Source organism: Geotrypetes seraphini, chromosome 1 (genome assembly GCF_902459505.1).
Source record: "Geotrypetes seraphini chromosome 1, aGeoSer1.1, whole genome shotgun sequence".
Classification (NCBI taxonomy): domain Eukaryota; kingdom Metazoa; phylum Chordata; class Amphibia; order Gymnophiona; family Dermophiidae; genus Geotrypetes; species Geotrypetes seraphini.
Genome location: NC_047084.1, coordinates 68,704,425 through 68,731,324, shown reverse-complemented (window position 1 = coordinate 68,731,324; position 26,900 = coordinate 68,704,425). Strand labels below are relative to the sequence as shown.

Genomic DNA, 26,900 nt, shown 5'->3' with positions numbered 1-26,900 from the left:
TCGGGCCCAATTGAATTTTTACATTTTTTCTAAGGTCTGTTTTTGGCGTTCAGACACTCTTGCGCCTGTTTTAGGTTAGGAGCTTTGAGCCGTTTTTGTGTTAACATCTACTCAACCTCCCTGGACCATTGAGTCTTTCAATCTCCCTAGAACATTGAGTCCTTCAATCGATGTAAAGACCCTTCCAGTAGTTTTAAGAGGTGTGCTCAGTGTGAGAGGATCATCTCACCCACTGATTCACATAATTGGTTTGTTCAGTGCCTTGGTCCTGACTACCGTATAGACCAGGGATCTCAAAGTCCCTCCTTGAGGGCCGCAATCTAGTCGGGTTTTCAGGATTTCCCCAATGAATATGCCCGAGATCTATGTGCATGCACCGCTTTCAATGCATATTCATTGGGGAAGTCCTGAAAACCCGATTGGATTGCGGCCCTCAAGGAGGGACTTTGAGATCCCTGGTATAGACGCTTGCCAGCGCTGCTCTCAACTTAAGAAAAGATTAATGAAAACTGGATAACTCCAGTACAATAAATTTTTCAGGTGGAAATTGGGAGACTGAGGAAGTCCGCTGATTCTGACACTGAGCGAAGACCTTCAGCGTTGAAGCCGGTACTGACACCTTGCTCAACCTTGGTGTCATCACCAATACTTCCATCTGGGAAACTTAGTAAAAAGGCTAATAAGCACAATTATGTTTTCCCTTCCAAGCATGCACTGACATCTCAGTGTGCATCAGCATTGTCTCGGGCATCTACGCCATTGACACATACCAAGTATCAAAGCACTGAGATGAGGTCCCCATCTCTTCAACTGGTGTCTCCACATAGGCATGCCTTGTCATTGAGGTTACCAATGCCTCGACACCCAGTTCGTAGTGCATTATCTGTACCAATGACTACCACAGTACTGGTGCCATCTTTACAGGACCAGATTAAAAGAACTGATGCAGAGGGGGTTGGCTGACATATTGGAATCCTAATCCTAAAAAACTCTTTCAACTGGATTAATTTACAGAGAAGTTTGATTAAAGTCGAGTTATAGCATGTCTTTAGTGGAATATATGAAACACTAAACACTTGTGGTTTGAGGATTCAGAAAACTACTAGGATGTTTACAGACAGAGAACCTTATATATGTGGGCATTAATATTGAATAAATGTTCCATTGACTTGATGATGCTTATAGTGGATACTATACAAGAGGTCACACAACAATCTAAAGATATTTATAAGGAACTTCAGAAAGAGAACATGGCTTTTGAGACCTTCCAGAATGGGTTACCAGCAATTCAGCAATCCTTGGAACAATTTTGTAATAAAACACGTTAGTTTGAAGTTAAAACATTTCATAGAGATTTGGATGATTATTCCAAAGGAAATATTTATTCATGGATGCAGTTAAAAGATACTCAAGCTCCCACTAGAGAGCTGCACGGGAACGGGGAGACGGGAATCCCGCGGGACCCGCGGGCATCCCGCGGGTTCCCCCTTCGGGTTGCGGGGATCCCGTGGGGACGCCCCCTAGGGTCGCGGGGATCCCGTGGGGACGCCCCCTAGGGTCGCGGGGATCCCGTGGGGATGCCTCCAAGGGTCGCGGGGTTCCTGCGGGGCTGGATGTACTCAGTCGCGCGGCTCCTCTTCACCCTACCTGCTCTGCTTGCAGCACAGAGCCGAACGGAAGCCTTCCCGATGTCAGCGCTGACGTCGGAGGGGAGGGAGGGCTTAAACAAAGCCATCCCTCCCTCCGACGTCAGCGCTGACGTCGGGAAGACTTCCGTTCGGCTCTCTGTGCTGCAGGCAGAGGAGAAGGAGAGTAGCCTCGTGGCTCGAGTGGCGTACCAAGGGAGGGGGGCGGTCCGCCCCGGGTGCAGCACAGCGGGCCAGGTCTCCTTACTTTTGTGGCGCTTCCCCGACCGACCGAGCGACCAACCGACAACAGCCCCGGTCCGACAAATCTCCCTGCCCTGTAGCCACGAATCTAAATTACCTTCTTACAGCAGCTGTAAGAAGGTAATTTAGATTCGCAGTTAAGGGCAGGGAGGTTTGTCGGACCGGGCCTGTTCTGTTGTCGGTCAGGCGGGGAAGCGCCACGAAGGTAAGGGGGCAGGGAGAGAGAAAGGGAGGAAAGGTGGAGTGGAGAGGAAAAGACGCTTACGGGAAATGGGTAAAACTGAGGTGGGAGAAGGACGCTGAAAGCACTGGGGAAGACAAAGGAGTGGAGAAGGACGCTGAAAGGCCATGGGGAAGATGGGGGGAGAAGGATGCTGAAAGGACATGGGGAAGACAGAGGGGGGAGAAGGACACTGAAAGCACATGTGGAAGACAGGGGGGGGAGAAGGATGCTGACAGGACATGGGGAAGATTGGGGGGAGAAGAATGCTGAAAGGAAATGAGGAAGAGAGAGTGGAGAGAAGACGCTGGCAGGGAAGAAGACAGAGATGCCAGACTATGGTGGGAGCGGAGGGAAGAAGATGGGTGCCAGATCAATTTGGAAGGGGGGTGAAAGGGAGAGGCACAGTAACAGAGCAGAGGGAAGAGAGACAGTGGATGGAAGGAATTTAATGAGAACATAAGAACATAAGAAGTTGCCACCGCTGAGGCAGACCAGAGGTCCATCTCGCCCAGCGGTCTGCTCCCGCGGCGGCACATCAGGCCCACTGCCTGAACAGTGGTCTCTGACTAATTTTATAATTTACCTCTAATCCTGTCCCTATAACCTTACCTCTACTCCTATCTGTACTCCTCAATCCCTTTGTCCTCCAGGTACCTGTCCAGACCCTCTTTGAAGCCCTGTAGCGTGCTCCTGTTTATCACATCCTCCGGTAGCATGTTCCATGTATCCACCACCCTCTGGGTGAAAAAGAACTTCCTGGCGTTTGATTTAAACCTTTCCCCTTTCAATTTCTCTGAGTGCCCCCTTGAACTTGTGGTACTGAGGAAAGCAGAAACCAGGCAACAAAGGTAGGAAAGGAATTCTATTTCTTTTTTTTTTTGCTTCAGGATAAAGTTGTGTTGATAAAAATTTATAAACATTAGAGGCTCTGCTAGAAAGCCGTTTACAAAGTATGTATTCTTCCCAATTAATATTTCCAAATTAATAAAGTCTTTTTGCTTATTTGTAAATGGGTTTCTACCAGAACCTTTAATTCAGTAGCATAATTAAATGAAATAACTATTTCTGAAGTTTATAGGGATGGGCGGGGACGGAGGGGATTCCTCGCGGGGACGGGTGGGGATGGAGAGGATTTCTCGCAGGGACGGGTGGGGACGGAGGGATTCCTCGCGGGGACGGGTGGGATACCTCACGGGGACGGGTGGGGATGGGTGGGATTTCTGTCCCCGCGCAACTCTCTAGCTCCCACTCTGGAATAACAGACTTTTTGAGCTGTAGATTAAGTCTCGAGTAGTGGGAGTGAGGGACTTATAGCTCAACAGAAACCTTTTTTTAATTTAATTTAATTTACTTTCAGTTAGTTCTACCTTTTTCTTTGGCCCTGCCATCTTCTCCGGTCCAGGAGCTGAGTACAAGCAACTCTGGCGTGGGAGCACACTCCGCCCCTCCCCCCGACCAGACTGCACCGAGCCTGCTGAAAGGCTCATCAGAAACCTTTTTTTAATTTAATTTAATTTACTTTCCCTAGCAACAGCAGCAGATGAATCCAGAGACCAATGGGATAGCTCACATCTACCAGCAGACGGAGATAGAGAAACTGATTAACAGGTGGTCCTATTGGCTGGCACTCCTCCTGTTTATCCAATATTCTCTATCTCCCAGCAGGAAAAGGTCGCTATTCAACTAGCTCCTGAATTCTGGCTGTGGCTGGAACTTTATTTTCTTCTGTTGAGGTTTCTCTTCAGTGAGACTGCCATTCTGTTTCTCCTGTTGAGGTTTCTCTTCAGTGAGCTGGCAATGCTATTTCTCCTGTTGAGATTTTCTCTTCAGTGAGACAGGGGTGTCCGGCTGAACGGTGCCGGCTTTAGGGGTTACACCTGGGCCCCCCCAGGTCCCTGCCTCACCCTCCCTTCATTGCTAGAGGGTCTGACTGGGTCTCAATTTTTTTCTTCTTTCCCTTCTCTGTTTAAAAAAAAAAAAAAAGAGACCACAGTTGCTACATTCTGCCATGCTTTTGCTGCAAACTGGCTTCAACCGGCCCTAACAACAAGCTTGTGAGTATTGTCTGGCTTTTACGGTTGTTTGAACTTCAGGTTCTGTTTGGGAGTCTTAGTACTGTGGGTTCGGTCATCGTACATTTAAGGTATGGATATTTTATTGAGGCTAAGTTTTATGACTAGAAATCCGTGGAGGGAGCCGGGACTTCCCGCCCTTTGCATGCACGCGCTTGGTTTCCTTGTTGGTTACAGCGCGGCAGTAGCGATGCGATTTCATGCTCGTACTTATTCTCATTGTTGGGTTTCAGTGCAGCAGTAGTCCTGTTTATTCTGAGGCTCTCTTTCATCGGTGTTTGTCACGGCCATGTGCAGCTGATTGTGCAGGTGCCGGTTTATAGCACCGCGCATGAGATGGGACATGTTTTTTCCGGCGCTGTGGGCCGTTCTTCTGGTTATTCCCCGAGTCTGATTTTCTTTCTATGCAAGCCGTGGCAGGGTAAATTTTGCGGGGCTCCAATCCGACTATGTTTCTAGGAGCGTTGATGCAGCGACCACGTGTCAGCGAGAATCAGGCCTGCGTTTGGGTCTCCGGTGATGGCGGGAGAGCTGCAGCGTTCCGGTAATTTGATCAGGGTATGCCGGGGCTTCTCTCCTTTCCGGTTCAGACAAGTTGTATGTGTTTCACCAGCTTTGGGACAAGCTTGGGCAGATTTATATGTCTATGTCTGTGTTCCTGCTGTACTCCCTTGAAGGAAGCTGCTTGTTTAATCGGACTCTGGGGTTAGCACTCAAGGGGTTTATCAGAGAAACTGTGATCTGGGCTAGGTCACCCAGTCTCGGTTTGTCTCCGGAATGGGGCGACATACGGCAACTCACGGCACGGTGAGATCAGCAGTAAGATAGTGCCCTGTATTTCACAAAGGTATCTCATTGTCTCTCTTGGGGTCCCTGCAGATTGAGCCTTTGTCTGTTGGTAACTTATTTGGGCCTCTGTGCTGAGCTGCATGTGTCTAGTAGTGGCACAGGATATATATGCCTAAAGGTAGTACAAACAGTTTCCAAGTTCGGGCTGTCTCTATGGGCATAATGACACTGCGCATCTTCCTGCGGCCAGGACTCTTTTTCTCCATTTCTGAGGGGGCCTGGACTTCAGATTTCCATGCTTATCACGCTGGTTTCTCCTGTCACCATTTTCTCATGGCACATGCTAGACAGGCTCCCTGACCAGACAGGAAGGGCTGTACAGCTCCTTTTAACCAGGAGCCAGTTACCTATCAAACCCGCGGAGGATCACGCGCTTCATCCCTGAAGCTCTCATTAGCGATGTGAGCTTTGTCTGATACCTGTAAGGATGCTGTTGTTTTCCACGGGGCGGTAGATGCAGCATCTTAATTGAGTCTAGTACGTATTCACTTTAAAGGACATACGTATTTTGCTCATGTTGTATGGGGTTAGTACTGTTTTCATGGTTCCAGTATATTCTATATATATTGTGAAACTTGATTTTTCCTAGGAGAATCTTCTTGCAGATCCTACAGTCTCATCCTGCCATTCCCTGACCTTCTGCACTTCATTCTGAGGGGATCTTGACTTCTTCCAATGACTCTTTAGGCTTTCTCATGAGGGAGAAGATGCTATAATGTCAGGTCAGGGGGCTGTGAAGATTTATCAGGATGCTTGCATCTTTGCATCCTCCTCAAGTTTCTGGTTAGTTCTTGGAGTCTCTATGTTTTGTGTTTCCCTTTTCAGTGTTACTGGTCCTCAGGACAGTTCTTGTAGTTCTTCGGGAACTAAGGGATGTTGTTCCACTTACTGCATGGTGCCCGAGACGGGGGCATTGGGCAGGCTGGATCCCATTCTGCTGAATTAGTTTCTCGGGGTTACACATTTCTGCAGACAACCTGGGAGTATATTTACATTTTCTCTATGGACTCCAAATCGGCACTTGGTTTGCCTGCCTCTCTTGGAGCAGCGCTTTCGGTTTTGGCACATGCCATTTCGCCTACCCAAGGCTTCATGAACGTTTTAGGTGATGTGGGCGGTGGTACCGTTTTGGCGCTACCAGGTGATTCATCTAATTTCTTCTTGACTGCCTGCTTGATTTGGACGACTTCCAGTCGGGCCATTTGACTGACACGAAAAGGGTGGTATCTTTTCCTCAGTTCTTTACACGTGCAACATCAAATTTGCACAGCGCTCTTTTCTCCTGTACTATTTATAGGTATATCAGGGTAATGTTTTTATTCATATAGGAGAGACATGTGTTTCTTTCCGGAGACTTGGGCATGGGGTCTCGGTCTCAGATTGGTATTCTTCTTCGCTTACCATGACCAAGAGTATGGGATTCTGTACAGTTTCTGGGATCGATATTGCTGACTCCACTGGGAAATTCGGCTTGCTTTCCCCTTCTTACGCTACAGCAGTCACTTTTGTTCCGGTGGTTCCCGGTATCAGGGCTCCAATTATTTGTTATGCTCCTCCTGCATCGCTCTGTATGATTTGGTGGCTCAGCGCGATTTCTCTTTTCAAGGCATGCCTCGGTCTTTGCTGGACTAGCTCATGACCACCGACCATCCCGGGCTGTCGGGTTGGGGGGCTCGGTGGCTTCCATCCTCAGCTCCAGGAGTCTGGTCTTCAGAGGCGACTCTGTACTTGTTCATTCTTCTACTCTTGAGCAGGGTCAGGCTACCTTTCTGGAACTTCAGATCATTCTTTCTGATTGCCGCTGAGGGTCCTTTTAGTCAGTATTAGGAGGGGGTATTTCTCTACAGCTTGGGCTGTAGGTGTTGTACTCAGTTGGCAGGTGAAGTTGGTCTGCTTCAATGGGTGGACTCTCATCTTCGTCTTCTGTTAGCAGATCCTTTTATGGATCAGGATAAGAGTTTGGATAGACTTTCTCTCCGCGGAATCTGAGCATGGCCCATTTCTTGTATGCTACAGTGTATAGCGCTGTGTACGCTCTGGAAAGTGTGCATGTTAGTAATAGTGTAATCTTCTGCATCCTGGATATTGAGATTTGTGGCTCAGTCGTGCTAGCTCTTTTTATGGACGTGAGATCTCCTTGACCTAGACCTCATGGCCTCGTCTCTCAATTCTAAGCTTCCTAGCTTCTTCGGCGGGCCCAGGGAGTGGGGGTTAGAGGGGATAGCTGCATGGCTCCTTTCTCGCCTCTGCCTTCTCTTTTTCAGTGTTTTCCGCTGGTTGATGATGGCTTGGATTTGCCATCTCGAGCTCGCTTTCCGGGCAAAGTATTTGTAGAATCTCTGGATTGGCGGCGCCATCCTTACTATGCGGATTTGATGAGTCTTTCTACAGCCAGACTAAGAAGTTTCCTGGTATCTCCGGCTTTGCTCGCCTAGGGTCCGATCAACATGGATATTTGTACTACTTTAGTATTACGACCTAGTTTTTTGAAAAATCTTGGCTGACGTGTAAGGGTTATACGAAGCAGGTTGTTTCTTCTCTTATCCAGGTGCTACGGACGACTTCTCCTGTGGCTTCTGCTTCCTTTTGGAGGTTTTTCCTTTCTTGGGTGCTTCTTAACGTTTGAACCACTCTAGAGTTCCTTTTTGGCACAAGTGTATTGCCGAGGGCTTAGCGTTCAATTCCCTTCAGCTTCTAGTGCCATTCTTGGCTTGTTACAAGGGCTAGGTATATTGCTCTTCGCTTACTTCTCAGCTTCATGTAGTTCAGTTCCTAAACAGAGTGCGGTATATTCATGCGCCTCTTAGAAAGCCTGGTTTGGAGTACAGTCTTCACGTACTTCTTCTCAGTTTACCGAAGGCTTCATTTCATCCTTGTCTTTTGGGACTCTAAAGGGCTGTGCCGTTGAACATGGGGTTTCTTGTGGCCATGGCTTCAGCTCTGCAGTTTTCCTATGTTGCAGGCCTTGTTTAACGGGGATTCCTATTTCTGATTTCCGAAATATGGGGTATCAATTCGGATGGTACCACTATTTCTTTCTAGGGGGATGTCATCCTTTCTTTTATAATTCAGCAGGGAGAAATTATCTCACAACATTAAGCCTTCATTCAATTGTTTATTCATTAGTTGTTCACTGTTCCTCAGCGGGCCACCACACACTCAAGCATTCTCATAGTGTATGGCTTTATGCTCCCACTCCTCATCGGAACCAGTTTAAATTTTTACTATTATAGTTTTTTTGTAGTTTTTTATATAAATATGTGTTAAATACTAAGAATACTTAGCTTTTAGCTTTTAGCTAGCAAGATGCTGTGCAGGGGAGTTGTGTGAATACAATACAGTTGTGTATTCACACAACTCCCCTGCACAGCGTCTTGCTAGCTAAAAGCTAAAAGCTAAAAGCTAAGTATTCTTAGTATTTAACACATATTTATATAAAAAACTACAAAAAAACTATAATAGTAAAAATTTAAACTGGTTCCGATGAGGAGTGGGAGCATAAAGCCATACACTATGAGAATGCTTGAGTGTGTGGTGGCCCGCTGAGGAACAGTGAACAACTAATGAATAAACAATTGAATGAAGGCTTAATGTTGTGAGATAATTTCTCCCTGCTGAATTATATTTAGACTAGCTTCTTCATTCGAAATAGACTTGAATATAGTGCCTAAGTTTACATCCTTTCTTTTATGTCAAGCTCGCTTTTCCTTCCTTCTTCTTGGGAGGAGAAATTGGGAGCAGTGCTTTTATTCACTGCATTTTTTGATACGTACGTAGCGTTCTCCTCGAGCTTGGTTTCTAACGACTTTTAGTTGTTTATATCTCCTTTTTGTATTCTTCAAGGGACGCCTCAAACGTATGGCGGTGTCCGAAGCCTCCATCGTTCAATGGGTCCAGAAGCTTGCTTGCTGGCAGGGAAGCGGTTGGCGAAAGAACTTCATGACCATTCCACCGGAGCGATGGCTACTTCTTGGGCTCGGCCCAGAGGTTTTTTCCTTGGAGGAGATTTGTCTCGCGGCTAATTGGTCTTCCGAGAGTGCTTTCTCTTCGCATTTCTGCTTGGATGTGTGGGCGCATGCGGTAGGGGTGTTTTGTGCTTCGGTTGTTGCGGAGGCGGCGTTTGCTTCCCACCCAGAGCCCCACCCTTTCTGGATATTGTCTCTCGGTTTTTTCTTTTGCAACTTTCGCAGTTTGTTATTATGGCAGGTTGTTTTCTGTATTATCCCAGGACAAGCAGGCAGCATATTCTTAACGTATGGGTGACGTCACCGACGGAGCCCCGGTACGGACATTTTTAACTAGAAAGTTCTAGTTGGCCGCACCGCACATGCGCGAGTGCCTTCCCGCCCGACGGAGGATTGCGTGGTCCCCAGTTTCTTTGTTTCCGCGGAGCGAAGAAGACGCATGTGTTTTCAACGGCCGTTGAAAAACTAGTTTCTGCTTTCCCGCTCGCGTACTTTTTCTTTTTCTTTGATTTTTTCCCTTCGGATTCTTTTAATTAAAAAAAAAAAAAAAAAAAGTCAAGGTTTCTTATTTTTTCAGCCCGGCCCCGGCGGGGCCTGTTGCCACCATACAAGCCTCCGGCTTCGATTTTGCGGAGGCCGTGTTTCCCTTCATGCCTCCTCAACCGGGCTTTAAGAAGTGCCAGCGGTGTGCACGCCCGATCTCTCTCACCGACCCGCACAATTGGTGCCTGCAGTGCTTGGGTCCAGAGCATCGGGCTGACACCTGCACCCGCTGTGCTACTCTTAAAAACGCACATTGAAAAATAGGCAGATCCAGCAAAATATTATTTTCGGCACCGGATCTGCCATGGAACCTGCCGCGACGTTGACAACACCTCAAAAGTCGGCACCGACTACTTCGACGACGCCAGATCCTTCTTCGGGGTCGCTGGCCCCAGGTAAGCCGGCTAAGAAGCCTTCCACTTCCCTGGAGCGCCCTCCTGCCACGGTTGCGACGCCGGTCCTTCCGACACCGCACCGACTCCGCAAACGCTCTGATATTGGTGAGTGCCTCGTCATCGGCCTCCTCATCGCCGGAGTGTAGAGCGGCACCTATGGTACCGAAGAAGAAAAAAGCGGTACCGGTGCCTCCCCTGGACGACCGCATCGCGGCCATACTCCAGACCCAATTACAGGAGCAGCTGCAGCAACAACTCCAACAACTGTTACCGGCGCTGCTGGCCCCACACCTTCTGGTGCAGGACCGGTCCGAGCCTCGCACGATCCCATCTGTGTCGACCCCCTCGGTACCGCTTAACACTTCCATGCCGGTGCTCTCGGCTGAACCACACCGTTCCCAAACTACGGTGCAGGCCCGCTCTGATACCGACCCTTCCCGGTACCAGGAATGGCACCGGTCTTCCTCTCCCGGTACCGCCTCGGTACGCTCTGGCAAGTCTCTCTCCAAGACCCGCCATGCCGAGCCCTCCACACCGATGGCCCGCCGTGCGCACCCTGACATCAGGGACCCTGACTTATGGGAAGAATCCCCGCCCGGTACTGAGGAAGATGCTTCCTCGACGGACGAGGAACCCTCGACGATTGATACCGGTTCAAAACCTGAACAGTCCTCTTTTACCAAGTTCCTCAGGGAGATGTCGACTGCTCTTTCCATTCCATTAGAGTCCGACTGTAAAAAGTCCCAGGCTTTTCTCGATGCCCTCGACTTTGAGCAACCTCCCAAGGAATTCCTTAAGTTACCCGTCCATGACATCCTACGGGAAACCTTTTACAAAAATTGGGAGAACCCCCTCACTGTTCCCGGGGCCCCTCGCAAACTGGATAGCTTGTACCGGGTCATTCCAATCCCAGGGTTTGACAAGCCTCAATTGCCCCATGAATCTCTCCTGGTGGAGTCCACCTTAAAGAAATCTCAGGGCTCCAGTGTCTATGCCTCCACCCCTCCTGGCAGAGAGGGGAAAACTATGGATAAATTTGGCAAGCGCCTTTTCCAGAATGCAATGCTGGCCAACAGGGCAAATAATTACACCTTTCACTTCTCCTTCTATATGAAGCATCTGGTGCAACAACTCTCCTCCTTACAAAAATACATTCCTGAACGTAAGGTCCCTCTTTTCCAACAGCAAATTTCCAGTCTGCTCCAACTTCGGAAATTCATGGTATGCTCCATTTATGACTCATTTGAGCTGACCTCTAGAGCATCTGCCATGGCTGTTGCCATGCGGCGTCTGGCCTGGCTGAGAGTTTCTGACCTCAACATTAACCACCAAGACCGCCTGGCTAACGCACCTTGTCTTGGTGACGAACTCTTCGGGGAGTCCCTGGACTCAACCACCCAGAAACTCTCAGCGCACGAGACTAGGTGGGACACTCTGGTCAAACCTAAAAAGAAGACTCCGCCTACTTGCCCCTACAGACAGCAGTCCTCCTACCAACGCAGGTTCTCGGCCAGACCTCTCAACCCGCCTCAGCAGCAGCCTCACCGTCCTCGTCACCAGCATCAACCTCAGGCTCGTTCCCAGTCTCAGCAGCCTGCCAAGCCTCTCCCTCCATCAAAACCTTCTCGACCCTTTTGACTCCTTTCTCCAGGGCATAGCCAGTCTCCCACCATCATTGCCTCTTCCTCAGCCTATCGGAGGACGCCTCCAACTCTTCCTCAGCCGTTGGGAGGTCATCACATCGGACCAATGGGTCCTCACCATCATTCGCCACGGCTACTCTCTCAACTTCCAGACTCTTCCACCAGACAATCCTCCCGTAGAGTCTGCTTCCCACTCCTCCCAATCCCCCCTCCTCCTGCAGGAGGTCCACTCCCTCCTTCTTCTCAACGCCATCGAAGAAGTACCATCAGACCAAAGGGGCCAGGGATTCTACTCCCGCTACTTCCTGGTTCCCAAGAAGACGGGAGACCTCCATCCCATCCTCAATCTCAGGGACCTCAACAAGTGTCTGGTCAAGGAGAAGTTCAGAATGCTCTCCCTTGCCACGCTTTACCCTCTTCTCTCTCAACACGACTGGCTATGTTCCCTAGACCTCAAAACGGCGCTACCTCCGATTTCAGATACAGCACCGTCACTATCAGTACAAAGTGCTACCCTTTGGCCTCGCATCATCGCCCAGGGTATTCACCAAGTGCCTTATTGTGGTGGCGGCCTTCCTCAGGTCTCACAACCTCCAGGTGTTCCCCTACTTGGACGATTGGTTGGTGAAAGCACCTACATCTCCACTTGTGCTACAAGCCACTCAGCACACCATCTCTTTCCTCCATCTCCTGGGGTTCGAGATCAACTACCCCAAGTCGCACCTACTTCCCACACAGCGACTTCAGTTCATTGGAGCAGTTCTCGACACCACTCTGATGAGGGCGTTTCTCCCCTCCGACCGACAACGGACCCTGCTCCACCTCTGTCGTCAGGTGCTCCTTCATCACTCCATCCCAGCTCGGCAGATGATGGCCCTCCTGGGCCACATGGCCTCGACAGTCCATGTGCTTCCTCTGGCGCGACTCCACCTCAGGACACCTCAATGGGCTCTTGCCACCCAATGGTCACAGACCACGGATCCTCTTTCTCATCCCATCTCTGTGACATCGTCTCTTCAGCAATCTCTTCAATGGTGGTTGAACTCCTCCAATCTTTCCAGGGGTCTACTCTTTCATCTACCCCCTCACTCCATGATCATAACCACAGATGCCTCCCCCTATGCGTGGGGAGCTCACCTGGGAGATCTTCGCACCCAGGGACTCTGGACCCCTCAGGAGCGTCAACATCACATCAATTTCCTGGAACTCAGGGCCATGTTCTATGCTCTCAGGGCCTTCCAGCACCTCCTCTACCCACAGGTTCTTCTCCTGTGCACAGACAACCAAGTCGCCATGTACTACATAAACAAACAAGGCGGCATCGGATCTCCCCTCCTTTGTCAGGAGGCCATCCACATCTGGACCTGGGCCAGGGCCCGCAGTCTCTTCCTCAAGGCTGTCTACATCCAGGGCGAACAGAACTCCCTGGCCGACAATCTCAGCCGCATCCTTCAACCTCACGAGTGGACTCTGGATCCTCCCACACTCCGCTCCATCTTTGCTCGCTGGGACACTCCTCAGGTGGACCTCTTTGCAGCTCCTCGCAACCATCAGCTGCCCCAGTTCTGTTCCAGACTCTTCTCTCCTCATCGTCTGGCCCCGGATGCATTCCTGCTCGACTGGACGGATCGGTTCCTCTATGCCTTTCCTCCACTGCCTCTGATGTTGCGGACGTTATTAAAATTCCGCAGAGACAGGGCCACCATGATTCTCATCGCCCCTCGGTGGCCTCGCCAACACTGGTTCTCCCTCCTGCTCCAGCTCAGCTCCAGAGAACCCATCCCTCTGCCTGTGTTTCCTACTCTACTTACGCAGCAGCATCAGTCTCTACTACATCCCAATCTGTCCTCGCTCCACCTGACAGCTTGGTTTCTCTCGGGCTGACCTCGCCAGAGAATCTGTCTCAGCCTGTCCGTCGTATTCTGGATGCCTCCAGGAAACCGGCCACCCTCCAATGTTACCATCAGAAGTGGACCGGTTCTCCTCTTGGTGTCTGCTACATCATCACGATCCCACCTCATTAGCGGTGGAAACTGTACTGGACTATTTGCTCTCTCTGTCCGACGCTGGCCTCAAGTCTACCTCAATCAGAGTCCACCTCAGTGCCATCACTGCGTTTCATGAGTCTATCCTCGGAAAACCTCTCACGGCTCATCCCCTGGTTTCCCGGTTCATGAGAGGTCTTTTCAACGTCAAACCGCCTCTGAAGCCTCCTCCAATCGTCTGGGACCTGAATGTGGTTTTATCAGCCCTCATGAAACCTCCGTTTGAGCCTCTTGCCACAACTCCGCTCAAATTTCTTACATGGAAGGTGCTTTTCCTCATTGCCATCACCTCTGCCAGGAGGGTTAGTGAACTGCATGCACTGGTTGCCGACCCACCTTTCACTGTTTTTCACCATGACAAGGTGGTTCTGCGTACCCATCCTAAATTCCTTCCCAAGGTGGTCTCGGAATTTCACCTCAATCAGTCCATTGTGTTGCCTGTCTTTTTCCCTAAGCCCCATTCTCATCCTGGGGAACAGGCATTGCACACGCTGGACTGTAAGCGTGCCCTGGCTTACTACCTTGACCGTACCAGGACTCACCGCTCGTCTCCTCAGCTCTTTTTGTCCTTCGACCCTAACCGTCTGGGTCGTCCTGTCTCTAAACGGACGCTTTCCAACTGGCTTGCTGCCTGCATTGCGTTCTGTTATGCTCGGGCCGGTCTCTCACTGGAAGGTGCTGTCACGGCCCACAGGGTCAGAGCTAAGGCTGCTTTTGTGGCTTTCCTCCGTTCCACGCCCATCGAGGAAATCTGCAAGGCTGCCACTTGGTCCTCAGTTAACACGTTCACTACTCACTACTGTCTGGATACCTTCTCCAGACGGGATGGGCACTTCGGCCAATCTGTGTTACACAATTTATTTTCCTAATGGCCAACCATCCCCCCTCCCTCTCTGTTAGCTTGGAGGTCACCCATACGTTAAGAATATGCTGCCTGCTTGTCCTGTTACTTACCGTAACAGGTGTTATCCAGGGACAGCAGGCAGATATTCTTACGTCCCACCCTCCTCCCCGGGTTGGCTTCTTAGCTGGCTTATCTTAACTGGGGATCACGCACTCCTCCGTCGGGCGGGAAGGCACTCGCGCATGCGCGGTGCGGCCAACTAGAACTTTCTAGTTAAAAATGTCCGTACCGGGGCTCCGTCGGTGACGTCACCCATACGTTAAGAATATCTGCCTGCTGTCCCTGGATAACACCTGTTACGGTAAGTAACTGTGCTTTATTGCATTTTGAGATTTGTTCTGGGAAAGAAGTTTTTTACATGCTATGCCTATGGATGGTTACGGATGCTTAGGCAAGGAGCTATACTGGATAAACAGGAGGAGTGCCAGCCAATAGGACCACCTGTTAATCAGTTTCTCTATCTCCGCCTGCTGGTAGATGTGAGCTATCCCATTGGTCTCTGGATTCATCTGCTGCATCTAAGGGAAAGAAAATTAACAGGTAAGAACATAATTTTTCCTTCAGTTAGTTCTACCTTTTTCTTTGACCCTGCCATCTTCTCTGGTCCGGTAGCTGAGTACAAGCAACTCTACGGAGTGGGAGCGCACTCCACCTTTCCCCCGACCAGACTACACCGAGCCTATAATAGGCCCAGCGCCTAATGGCACGCAGCCGTTTGGCGCGCCGTCTAATACGCGAAGTGACAAAGAAGCGACCTAAATCTCAACTAAATAAGACCCCATTCTCTTCAAAACGCATTCAAACCCACTCAATTTCTTCAAAACCCATTCAAATTTTCAACCTCCTCTCCCAAACTAATATTCCCACAGCACTACCATAAAAACTCCTACCTCTAACCACCCAGATACAACATAAGTTTATTATTAAGTTTAAGTTTATTAGGATTTTTTTATATACCGCCTATCAAAGTTTTTTAAGCGGTTTTACAATCAGGTACTCAAGCATTTTAACAATGCTAAGGTTAACAACCTTATCACTGAGAGCATCACCTTCCCCCAACCACCAAAATGAAGCTACTATCACAAGCCCTGAACACCATACTGATACTCCTTCTTATAACCAGCTGGGAAGCAGTAGCAAACAACATCCTCCCAACACCCCCCACTACGACAAACAAAATCCATCACCATAACAGAAGAATCTCAATAGACAGAAACTCAAACCAACAACACAGCATTCAACATCCCATCACTCAAGTATGGGGAAGAAGACCAACACACCCTAAGACCAAACCTCACCCTCACCCTAAATCACTCATCTACCCTAAAACAACTCACAATTATCATTCAGAAACCACTACACTTATATGCGCCTACCTAAACATCAGAGCCCTAGGCCCAAAAACAGAACTTATTAAAAACTGGATAATAAACGAAAGCCTGGACTGCCTTTTCCTCACAGAAACCTGGCTAACTTCGGGCACAGATCCCAGAATAACTGAAGCCTGCCCATAGGGATACAAAATAACAGTGGTCTGCAGAGAGAAAAAAAGAGGCGGAGGGCTAGGAATCCTAATCAAAGACACCCTAACCCTAAATGTAATTGGAAAAACATCCACCCCATGCATGGACCTTCTAGCATGTCAACTCTCAGGCACCACAGTAAAAGACACACTAAACTGCATGCTCTGTTACATAACACCGAGAAACTGGAATACATCAAAACCTGAATTTGAAGATTTCATTTACCAAAACTCACTAAAAGCAACCTACAACCTTATCCTAGGAGACCTAAACCTATACCTTGAAGACCATTCATCTAAACAAGTAGATAACTTTCTCTCATTTCTCAATGCCTTTCCTTCCAAATGTTAAATCCACAAACCAATCATGAGATAGGTCACCAACTTGATATCGCAGCCTTCATGACCCATCAACCTTCTCTAACAGAAATTCATACATCTAATGGAACATGGACACGATCCCTCTGGTCAGACCACTACACATACACCTTCAACATCAACTGGACCAAAAACAAAACCTTACTAAAATCCAAAAAAATAACTTACACCTCATGCAAACACATTGAACCCTCCAAATTCTGGTCTAAAATAGATGAAACACTCCAAGAAAGCAACCCCCTAGACTTCATTTCACAATGGGATAAATTGAGCACTAATACCCTTGATGAACTAGCACCAGTACAAACCAAAACCAGAATCGGCAGACGATCAGACAAATGGTTTGACAACGATCTACTACTATTCAAAAGACAATGTAGACAACTAGAACGAAAATGGAGAAAAACTAACCTAGATCATACAAAAACAGCCTGGAAAAAAGTTAACAAACAATACAAACTTCAACTAAAGGAAAAGAGAAAAGCATACTACACCAGCCTGATAGGCACAGAAACCCAGGACACCAAAAATCTATTTCAAATACTAAAAGACCTAACAGACACCAAACCCTACCTAACCACAATCGATACCCCCCACCCTCAGCCACCCTATTAGCAGAACACTTCCAGAACAAAATTAAAAATGCCAGAGCTACCATCAATGACGCCCCAACCCACATTATGGAATTCACAATACATTCCACAGATAAAGACTCAACTGCAGCGGACAGAACATGGTCCCAATTCCCCAACATACAATGGCCCGAATTCAACAAACTCTACAAAAAGTACAGCCATGCTTCATGTGATCTCAATCACTGTCCTCCATAAGAACATAAGCAGTGCCTCCGCCGGGTCAGACCATAGGTCCATCATGCCCAGCAGTCCGCTCCCGCGGCGGCCCAAACCTGTCTGAATCACCAGAAGGGGCCCCCTTGCCACCTTGGTGCACCTTTCCCATTGAAGTCCTATCTTCCCATCGAAGTCCTAACCCTCCGGTCTTGCACATGCACGACCTGGTCGGGTTTCTATACTTATTTCCTGGATACTTCTCTCAGTATCCCACGATCCCTTTATCCCTCAGGAATCCGTCCAATCCCTGTTTGAATCCCTGTACCGTACTCTGCCTGACCACTTCCTCCGGTAGCGCATTCCAAGTGTCCACGACCCTTTGGGTGAAAAAAAACTTCCTTGCATTTGTCTTGAACCTGTCTCCCTTCAGTTTCTCCGAATGCCCCCTCGTACCTGTTGTCCCCTTCAGTCTGAAGAATCTGTCCCTATCCACCCTCTCTATGCCACTGCTTGCTCTGGGATTGGAAGCATGGCATGTTGCTACTAATTTATTTTCTTCCAGATACTTGTGACCTGGAAACAGGCTATATGGACCATTGGTCTGACCCATTATGGCTATTCTTATGATGTAGTTCAGGAGGCAAGAACTCCTTTGTACACAGTAGATTTCTTCTGAGCTCAGCCATGTCTCTTGGCTTTGTGGAGACCTGTGACAAAATGGCTGCCATATACCCTGGGTTCCCTAGGAAATATGGAGATCTGTCTTTCCCCGCAAAAGGTTATTTTTTAGATGTGGAGGGATTCCCTCAATCTCTCAATGCAGAGCTGGCATGATGCACTCTGGCAGCCCCATAGTGGACACAGCACTTAATGTATTCAGCTGGCACCTCCATAAACAGTCCTGACTAAAATTGATCCCAGGGATATGAACTAGTTGTAGCTGGAAACCAACCGAAGAATTGTACAGAACCAACATAGAAAAGCCAGGTTTTCAAAGGCTGGGTGTCCCTAGGAGCTCTTTCAAGAACCACCCAGCCAGAAGTTGCTTATCCTTGCAGTGCTGGTGAAGAGATAACCGCCTCAGATGATTTTTCTTTTTGCCTCATTCCTGTCTTACACACATTCCTCAGCATCTACCTTTTGACTTCTCCTCCTTTGCATTTCCTGATCCACAGCGGGAACAGAAATGGCCAGAACTTGTCACAATAACAACACCTCAAATTGTCATCGGTCTTTGGGTGCTATCGGTCTGTGTGTGAAAGCTAAATACACAGAGCAGCACCGCCGAAGTCTATGAGCGATTCACTATTGTTATTGTGGAATTTATAGCTGATACAGACCTTAAGCAAATATTGAAAACTATAGTGGGCAAGTCACTTAATCCCCCATTGCCCCAGGCACACTAGGCAGAGCGTGAGCCCACCAGGACAGACAAGGAAAAATGCCTGAGTACCTGAATGTAAAACACTTAGACCAGGGGTAGGGAACTCCGGTCCTCAAGAGCCGCATGCCAGTCGGGCCCCCAGGATTTCCCCAGTGAATATGCATGAGATCTATTTGCATGCACTGCTTTCAATGCATATTTACTGGGGAAATCCCGAAAACCCGACTGGAACACGGCTCTCAAGGACCGGAGTGCCCCACCCCTGACTTAGACTATAAGTGGTATATAAATGCTTAAATAAATAAATAAAATGCTGTAAAGGTGTGCAGAACTTGTCACACCACTGCGTGCATAGTGTGCTTGTCTCTTGGCACAGCAAAGTAGAGAATGACACGGTGACAAAATTCACCACCGCTCCCGTCCCCGCGGACAACCGCGGGAAACCATCTTCATGTCATTCTTTAAGGAGAGAGGGAAGAATCAGAGTATGAATGGCCACAACCACTGACTCACAAGCTTTGCTTTGAAGAATGCTGGTGTAGAAGGACCGAGATTGAAATAGACACTAAAAAATGACATGGGATTATTTCCCGCGGCTATCCGCGGGGACGGGAACGGTGATGAACCCCATCACCGTGTCATTCTCTAAAAGTGGTGAAAGCTCATAGCTTGAATCTCCTTTCTGCTAATCTTGTGTCACTCAGAAGACCTATATACACAGTTTTAGTGTTGTCATAACCATTAGCAACTTGGGTAGGGTTACCAGATTTCTCTGGTCATGTCCTCCTTTTAGAAGACATGTCTGGGCGTCCGGATGGCTTTCCATATTTCTTAAAATCTTCCAGCACTAAATACCAAGTTCTTCTCCTACATAGGATACAAACCACGCTCACAAACGGCATCTTCCCAACTGAACTCAGCAAAATCATCATCACCCCAATCCTAAAAGACCCTAAAGGACCAATGGACCAACCATCCAACTACAGACCCATTGCCTCCATATGTCAAAATAATAGAAGGGCTAGTAGCCAAACTCCTCTCCAATTATCTAGAAGACCACAACATACTCCACCCCACGCAATCTGGTTTCAGAACCAGCTTCAGCACAGAGACGCAACTAGGATCCCTCATGGACATTCATGGACAGGGAAAAAAATGATGCTCATACAACTGGACCTGACCGCTGCATTTGACCTGGTGGACCATAACACCCTACTACAAATTTTGGACACAATAGGTATCACAGATAAAGTATACTCATGGTTCGTAGGATTCCTAAAATCCAGAACCTACAGAGTAAAATCAGAAACTTGGTCAAACCCCTGCGGCGTACCCCAAGGATCGCGCCTATCCCCTACTCTTTTCAACCTCTACACTACTTCCCTCGATGCCCACCTGGACAAACTAGGCCTATCTTCCTACAATTATGCAGATGACATCACCATTCTCATACCTTTTGATCAACCAAAGCCCTCCATGACAGACACACTACACCAAACACTTGAAACAGTAATGACTTGGATGAAAGATCACAAACTGAAACTGAATCCAGACAAAACAAAATTTATCCTCCTCGAAAATAACAAATCCCCAACCATAACCAACATAGAAATCAATGCAATTAACTACCTCATACAACCCACCCTAAAACTACTAGGAATAACAATAGACAGATGCTGTACCATGAAACCGCAAATCAATAAAACAATACAGAAATCATTCACAGTTATGAGAAATTTAAGACAAGTCAGAAAATTCTTCAAGAAAACACAATTTCAGCTCATAGAACAATCACTAATACTAAGACTACTAGACTGTTACAACATCCTCTATCTCCCGTGCCCTTCTACAATAACAACAATCTGTTCACACTGGCTCTCAATTCAAGCAAGAATACTATTTAAATTCTGTCTATTATTTAAATCCATAAATGGTGACAGCCCAGCTACTTGAACAACTGCCTAATCCAAACTACCACAACCAGACACAGGAGAACCCAGACACCATTCACATACCCTCCAATCAAACGGAAAAAAAACTGTACAATGGCCTTCTAGCCACAAATGGCAGCAAAACTAGACCACCAACTCTCCAATCTACTAATCGTGACCCCAGACTACAAAATTTTCAGAAAAGAAATAAAAACTATTCAAGAAATCCATGAAGACTAGCTTAACATCGTATAAAACATTTCAATCCTTTGAAGCAACCCGCTCTACTCTGTAACACCTCTGAACATGTCCAGAAATCCTCTTCTGTAATCCGCCTTGAACCGTAAGGTAATGGCGGAATAAAAATCACTAATATAATGTAATGTAATCTGCCAGAAGGTCTCCACTCTTCAAAACATCACCGCACATCAAATAATGCGTCTTCTAGGTCACATGGTATCTATAGTTCATGTACCTCCATTTACCTGTCTATACCTCCGAGAGCCTCAATGGACGCTCTCAACTCAGTGGTCCCTAGCCCTTGATATGCTTTTCTAGCAACTGCAAGTAACCACAGTGCTTCACCCTCAGTGGCTTCCTCTTTCATACCCCACCACATCAAAATATATTGACAATGGATGCTTCTATGCTTGGTTGGGGAGCCCACCTCGTAGTAGTGATTCTTAAAAAATGGTTAATCTCATCTTTCTGTACTTCACTTCAAAGGACATGACATAAGTTCCTATGGATCTGATTTAAGTTCATGGTATTTCAAATAATAATTTGATTCATTTAATGACAGAAATCCAGTAAGCTCACAGGATATCTAAAATCACACATCATTTGCCATAACTTAAACTAGTATCCTAATGGTTACTACAGTGTGCCGAGAACCGGATGGGTGGGGAGGATTATGTTGGATTCCCACTGTATGCAGCTCCTTGGGCACTTAGGATCCCTTTTACTAAAGCTTAGCATGCGCTAATATACAAGTGTTATGGACTTTATGGAATTAATTAAACGTTCATTGTCCCAGGCATAAAACTTAGCTTATGAACCAACTAGAGACAAGTATCTGAATATATGTAAACTGCTTTAGTTGTATCTCTGAAAAGTGATATATCAAGAATCTAATAATAAAATACTGTGCTTTGATACTAGTTTATTTGCCATTCTTCTCTTTCATCTGTAATCCTATTATCAGAAGTTGTTTGTTTTTTTTTCTTTTTCATCACCTTTTTTGTACTTTCTGTTAAATAGTGTTGAACCAGCTGCCTCTTCCATCTCCTTTACCTGCTACAACTACGAAAAGCCTCCTCTTCAGTGGGCGGATAGCAGATGAGGTGAACTGCCTCTTGGCTTGCAGGGATGAAAACCTGGCTTCACAGCTTGTACACGGTCTCAACCAGGTCTCAACAGACCACATGTATGTACTTTGTACTCTTCTTATATGGATATACAGTAGACTTCTAGCTATCTGGCATTCATGGGGATTGGTGGATGCTGGATAACTGTTTTTCTGGTTGCTTGAGAGTTACTGTAAAAAAATACTGTAGTAGCATTACTGACACCTCTCCCTCCCTCCAACCCTCTAAGCAGCAGAGCCGGTCCTGACAACCCTACCTCCCCCCGCCCCCGCTCTGGGCTCAAAGTAGAAGCGGCAGCTCCTGACAACTCCCCCTCCCTTGGCCCCAAAGCTTCCACAGTAGCTGATCCTGACCCCCCCCCCCCCCTTGGTCCTAAAGCAGCAGTGGCAGCTGATTCTGACAACCCCTGTTCCTCCCTTATTGAGGCAGTAGTGGCAGCCAATAAACAGAAGAAGTGCTGTAAACAGGCTGCTTCTGGCCAGCCCTGGTAGGGCCTTTCCTCTGCCACGTCACTTCCGACATGGCAGAAAAAAGGCCCTGAATGTCGGTTAGCTGAGATTCTACTGTATACTGAAGTAAAGTTTATTGTGTGGATGAAGTTCAAATGATGGACAACTTGAGTGCGGGAAGCATTAAAAGATAATTGCTCATTTCAGTTGCAGTCTTCATTTTCTCTGTTCATATAGGATTTATTTATCAATATTGCTAAAATCAAAATGAAGAATAAGAATATATAGGATGTTTCTGATTCTTTTGCAGTGTGCTTTGAAGCAGTTTCATGTGACAGTTAAAATTTTAGATGCTTTAAAGATTTGTTTTGTCAGTGGATTGCTTGATGTCCTGAAAAGGACAAGAACAATTTGCATCACCAGACTAATAGCAACATATTGCATATAGAATTTCTTGTTAAAAATCTTTACTCCTTTGTACATTTGTTCACATTCTTCTGTCAATGCAGTTCATAATGTATTTAAGTAGAAGTTTTTCACTGATCTACATAATATTCTTCATTTATTATGTGAAAGAAGTATTCAGAAAGTAATTAAGAATAAAAATGCTAATAATTTTGATTGCAAAATATAGTCATACTTTTTGATTCAGTACTTTGTTGGAAGCCTTTTTTGTAGTGTTCTTTAGGTATTTCTTTGCCAACTTTGGCGCATTGTATGACTTTTCTTCAGCAATGGTTTTCTTTTTGCCATACTCGCATACATGAAATTGAGTGAAAATTGTAAGAAAATTGTGAAAAATGAAAAGAGTAGAGGAGTAGCGTAATGATTGATCTTTGCTATTGTCTGGGTCTTGCCGCATCTAGGTAGGTAGAACTGACGTAGCCTAATGATTGTTGCAGTTTTCTGGATCTCACCAGAGCAGCAGGCTGAGAACTAGGCGAGTCTGGTTCAAATCCTACTATAACTCTTTGTGATCTTAACCCTCTATTGTCTTGGGTACAAAATTCAGATTATGAGCCTTTCAGGGATAGATAATTCCTACTATACTTGAATGTACACTGCTTTGATGGCTTTCGGGCTTATAAACATGTAAACAGTTCTGAGATCCCCTGGAAGAATGGTGTAGAAAATTTAATAAATAAAAAAAGGAATTAAGGGATTAAAATAAACAACTTCTTAGATTGTGAGCCCACTAGGGACAGAAAAAGTACATACATATATGTTCAACGCTGCGTATGTCTAGTAGTGCTATAGAAATTATTAATAGTAATAATAGATATTCAAAGTCATTTAGTTGAAAGCGAATGTTGCACACCTGTAACAGGTTTTCTCCATGAACAGCAGGATATGAGTGATGTCACAACTGATGGCTCAGATTGACATTTACAGAAGTTTTTGAGCATGCGTAGTAGGTTCCTGCCTGAAAATACTCATTCCTTAGCAGCAGATGAATCCAGAGACCAATGGGATAGCACACATCTACCAGCAGGCGGAGATAGAGAAACTGATTAACAGGTGGTCCTATTGGCTGGCACTCCTCCTGTGTCTCCAGTATTCTCTATCTCCCAGCAGAAAATGGTCGTTATTCAACTAGCTCCTGAATTCTGGCTGTGACTGGAAAATTATTTCCTCCTGTTGAGGTTTCTCTTCAGTGAGACTGCCATTCTGTTTCTCCTGTTGAGGTTTCTCTTCAGTGAGCTGGCAATGCTATTTCTCCTGTTGAGATTTTCTCTTCAGTGAGACAGGGGTGTCCGGCTGAACGGTGCCGGCTTTAGGGGTTACACCTGGGCCCCCCCTTGTCCCTGCCTCACCCTCCCTCCATTGCTAGAGGGTCTGACTGGGTCTCGATTTTTTCTTCTTTCCCTTCTCTGTTTAAAAAAAAAAAAAAAAAAAAAAAAAAAAAAAAGGAGACCACAGTTGCTGCATTCTGCTCTGTTAGTGCTGCTCATCCAGCTCTAACTGGCTTCAACCGGCCCTAACAACAAGCTTGTGAGTATGTCTGTTTGAACTTCATGTTCTGTTTGGGAGTCTTAGTTCTGTGGGTTCGGTCAATATACGTTTAAGGAATGGATATTTTATTGAGGCTAAGTTTTATGACTAGAATCTGTTGAGGGAGCAGGGACTTTCCCACCCTTTGCATGCACGCGCTTGGTTTCCTTGTTGGTTGGGCAACAAGATTCTGGAATTGGAGACGGAAATGAGGGACGCCGACCTAGATGTGGTGGCGATATCCGAAACCTGGCTCACGGACTCCCACAGGTGGGACATGGTCATACCGGGTTACAGTTTGTTCCGCCGAGACAGGGAGGGCAAAATGGGAGGAGGGGTAGCGCTATATGCCAAAGATGACATCAAAGTTACCAGAATCACAGATGTTAGGTACACAGGGAAATCCCTTTGGGTAAATTTGGCCAGGGGAAAGGACAAATGCCTGTACCTTGGCATAGTATACAGACCTCCAAGGCAACAGGAAGACCTTGATATGGAATTAATCGAGGACATAGAGAATATCACCTTGCGTGGGGACACAGTATTATTGGGTGACTTCAATATGCCTGATGGGAATTGGAACACACTTTCCTCTGCGACCGGCAGCAGCAGAAGGCTATTAAACTCTATAAAGGGAGCAAGACTCAAGCAAATGGTTTTGGAGCCAACTAGGGATCAGGCGATTCTAGACCTAATACTTACCAACGGAGAAAGTGTCACAGAGGTCTCTGTGGGAGACACGCTGTCATCCAGTGACCACAACATGGTATGGTTTAACCTCAGAAAAGGTTTCACCAAATCCAACACATTAACTAAGGTCCTCAGCTTCAAGGACACCAACTTTGAGAACATGGGGGAATTCATCCATCAGTCGCTGCAAAACCAACCAGAGACTGATAATGTAGAGGAATTGTGGTCAACACTGAAAGCTACCATACACGAAGCAACAAACCGATTTATTAAATCTGTAAGTAAACGACGAAGAAAAAACAAGCCGCAGTGGTTCTCTACGGAGGTCTCCAACCTCATAAAAGAGAAGAAAAGAGCATTCATCTCCTTCAAACATTCAGGGAAGCAGGGCTCCAGGGAAGGCTATCTGGCCAAGTCAAGAGCCGTCAAAACGGCAGTCAGAGAGGCCAAATTACAGATGGAGGAGAATCTAGCAAAGAACATCAAAAAGGGCGATAAAGCATTCTTTAGGTATATTAGTGATAGAAACAGGAACACAGGAGGGATAGTATGCCTTAGGAAACCGGACGGGAACTATGTAGAATCGGACTCCAAGAAGGCTAAATTGTTAAATGAATACTTTTGCTCAGTCTACAGTGAACTATCCAAACTCAAGGTTCACAAAGCTATGGGGCCAGACAACATACATCCCAGAGTACTCAGGGAGTTAAGAGACACCTTGGCGAAACCACTATCAATACTCTTCAATCTCTCCCTTAGCAAAGGAAAAGTCCCGCTAGACTGGAAAACGGCTAATGTCATTCCACTCCACAAAAAAGGAAGCAGGACGGAAGCTACGAACTACAGACCAGTGAGTCTCACATCAATAGTGAGCAAACTAATGGAATTCTGGAGACCACATTACCGCAAAGATGTGCTGAGACTTGAATCGGTCCAGCGAATGGCCACACGGATGGTCACAGGGCTCAGGGATCTCCCGTATGAGGAACGGCTGAATAAATTGCAGCTCTACTCCCTGGAGGAACGCAGGGAGAGGGGGGACATGATCGAAACATTCAAATACCTCACGCGCCGTATCGAGGTGGGGGAGGATATCTTCTTCAAGGAACCCACATCAACACGAGGGCATCCATGGAAAATCAGGGGAGGGACATTGCATGGCGACACCAGGAAATACTTCTTCACCGAGAGGGTGGTGGATCGATGGAATGGTCTTCCGATACAGGTGATTGAGGCCAGCAGTGTGCCTGATTTTAAAGCTAAATAGGATCGAATGGTGGGTTCTCTTCGCAAAGGGAGGTAGGGGAGGGTCATTGGTGTGGGCAGACTTGATGGGCCTTGGCCCTTATCTGCCGTCATTTTCTATGTTTCTATGACAGTAGCGGTGCGATTTCATGCTTGCACTTGTACTCCTCGTTGAGTTTCAGTGTAGCAGTAGAAGTCCTTTTTATTCCAAGGCTCTCTTTCGTCGGTGTTTGTCACGGCAATGTGCAGCTGATTGTGCAGGTGCCAGTTTATAGCAGCGCGCATGAGATGGGACATGTTTTTTCCGGCGCTGTGGGAAGCACCCCACCGTTCTTCTGCTTATTTCCTGAGTCTTTCTTTCTATGCATGCCCCAGCAGGGTAAATTTTGCGGGGCTTGAATCCAACTATGCTTCTAGGAGTGTTAATGCGGCGGCCATGTGTCAGCGAGAATCAGGCGTGCACTTGGGTCTCCAGCGATGGAGGGAGAGCTGCAGCGTTCCGGTAGTCTATTTACAGCTGACTTTGGTCAGGGTATGCCGCGCCTTCGCTCCTTTCCGGTTCAGACAAGTTGTACGTGTTTCACCAGCTTTGGGACAAGCTTGGACAGATTTTATATGTCTGT

The 26,900-nt window shown here is 47.0% G+C and overlaps 1 protein-coding gene across 1 annotated transcript in view; it reads left to right on the top strand.

Annotated features, from left to right (window-relative positions):
- Positions 1 to 26,900, top strand: part of NIPBL (NIPBL cohesin loading factor) — a 1,354,860-nt gene that overhangs the window by 96,904 nt on the left and 1,231,056 nt on the right. Inside the window, 1 exon segment of the mRNA XM_033932779.1 lies at positions 21,795 to 21,960. Within this exon segment, the coding sequence (XP_033788670.1) occupies positions 21,795 to 21,960 (166 nt within the window).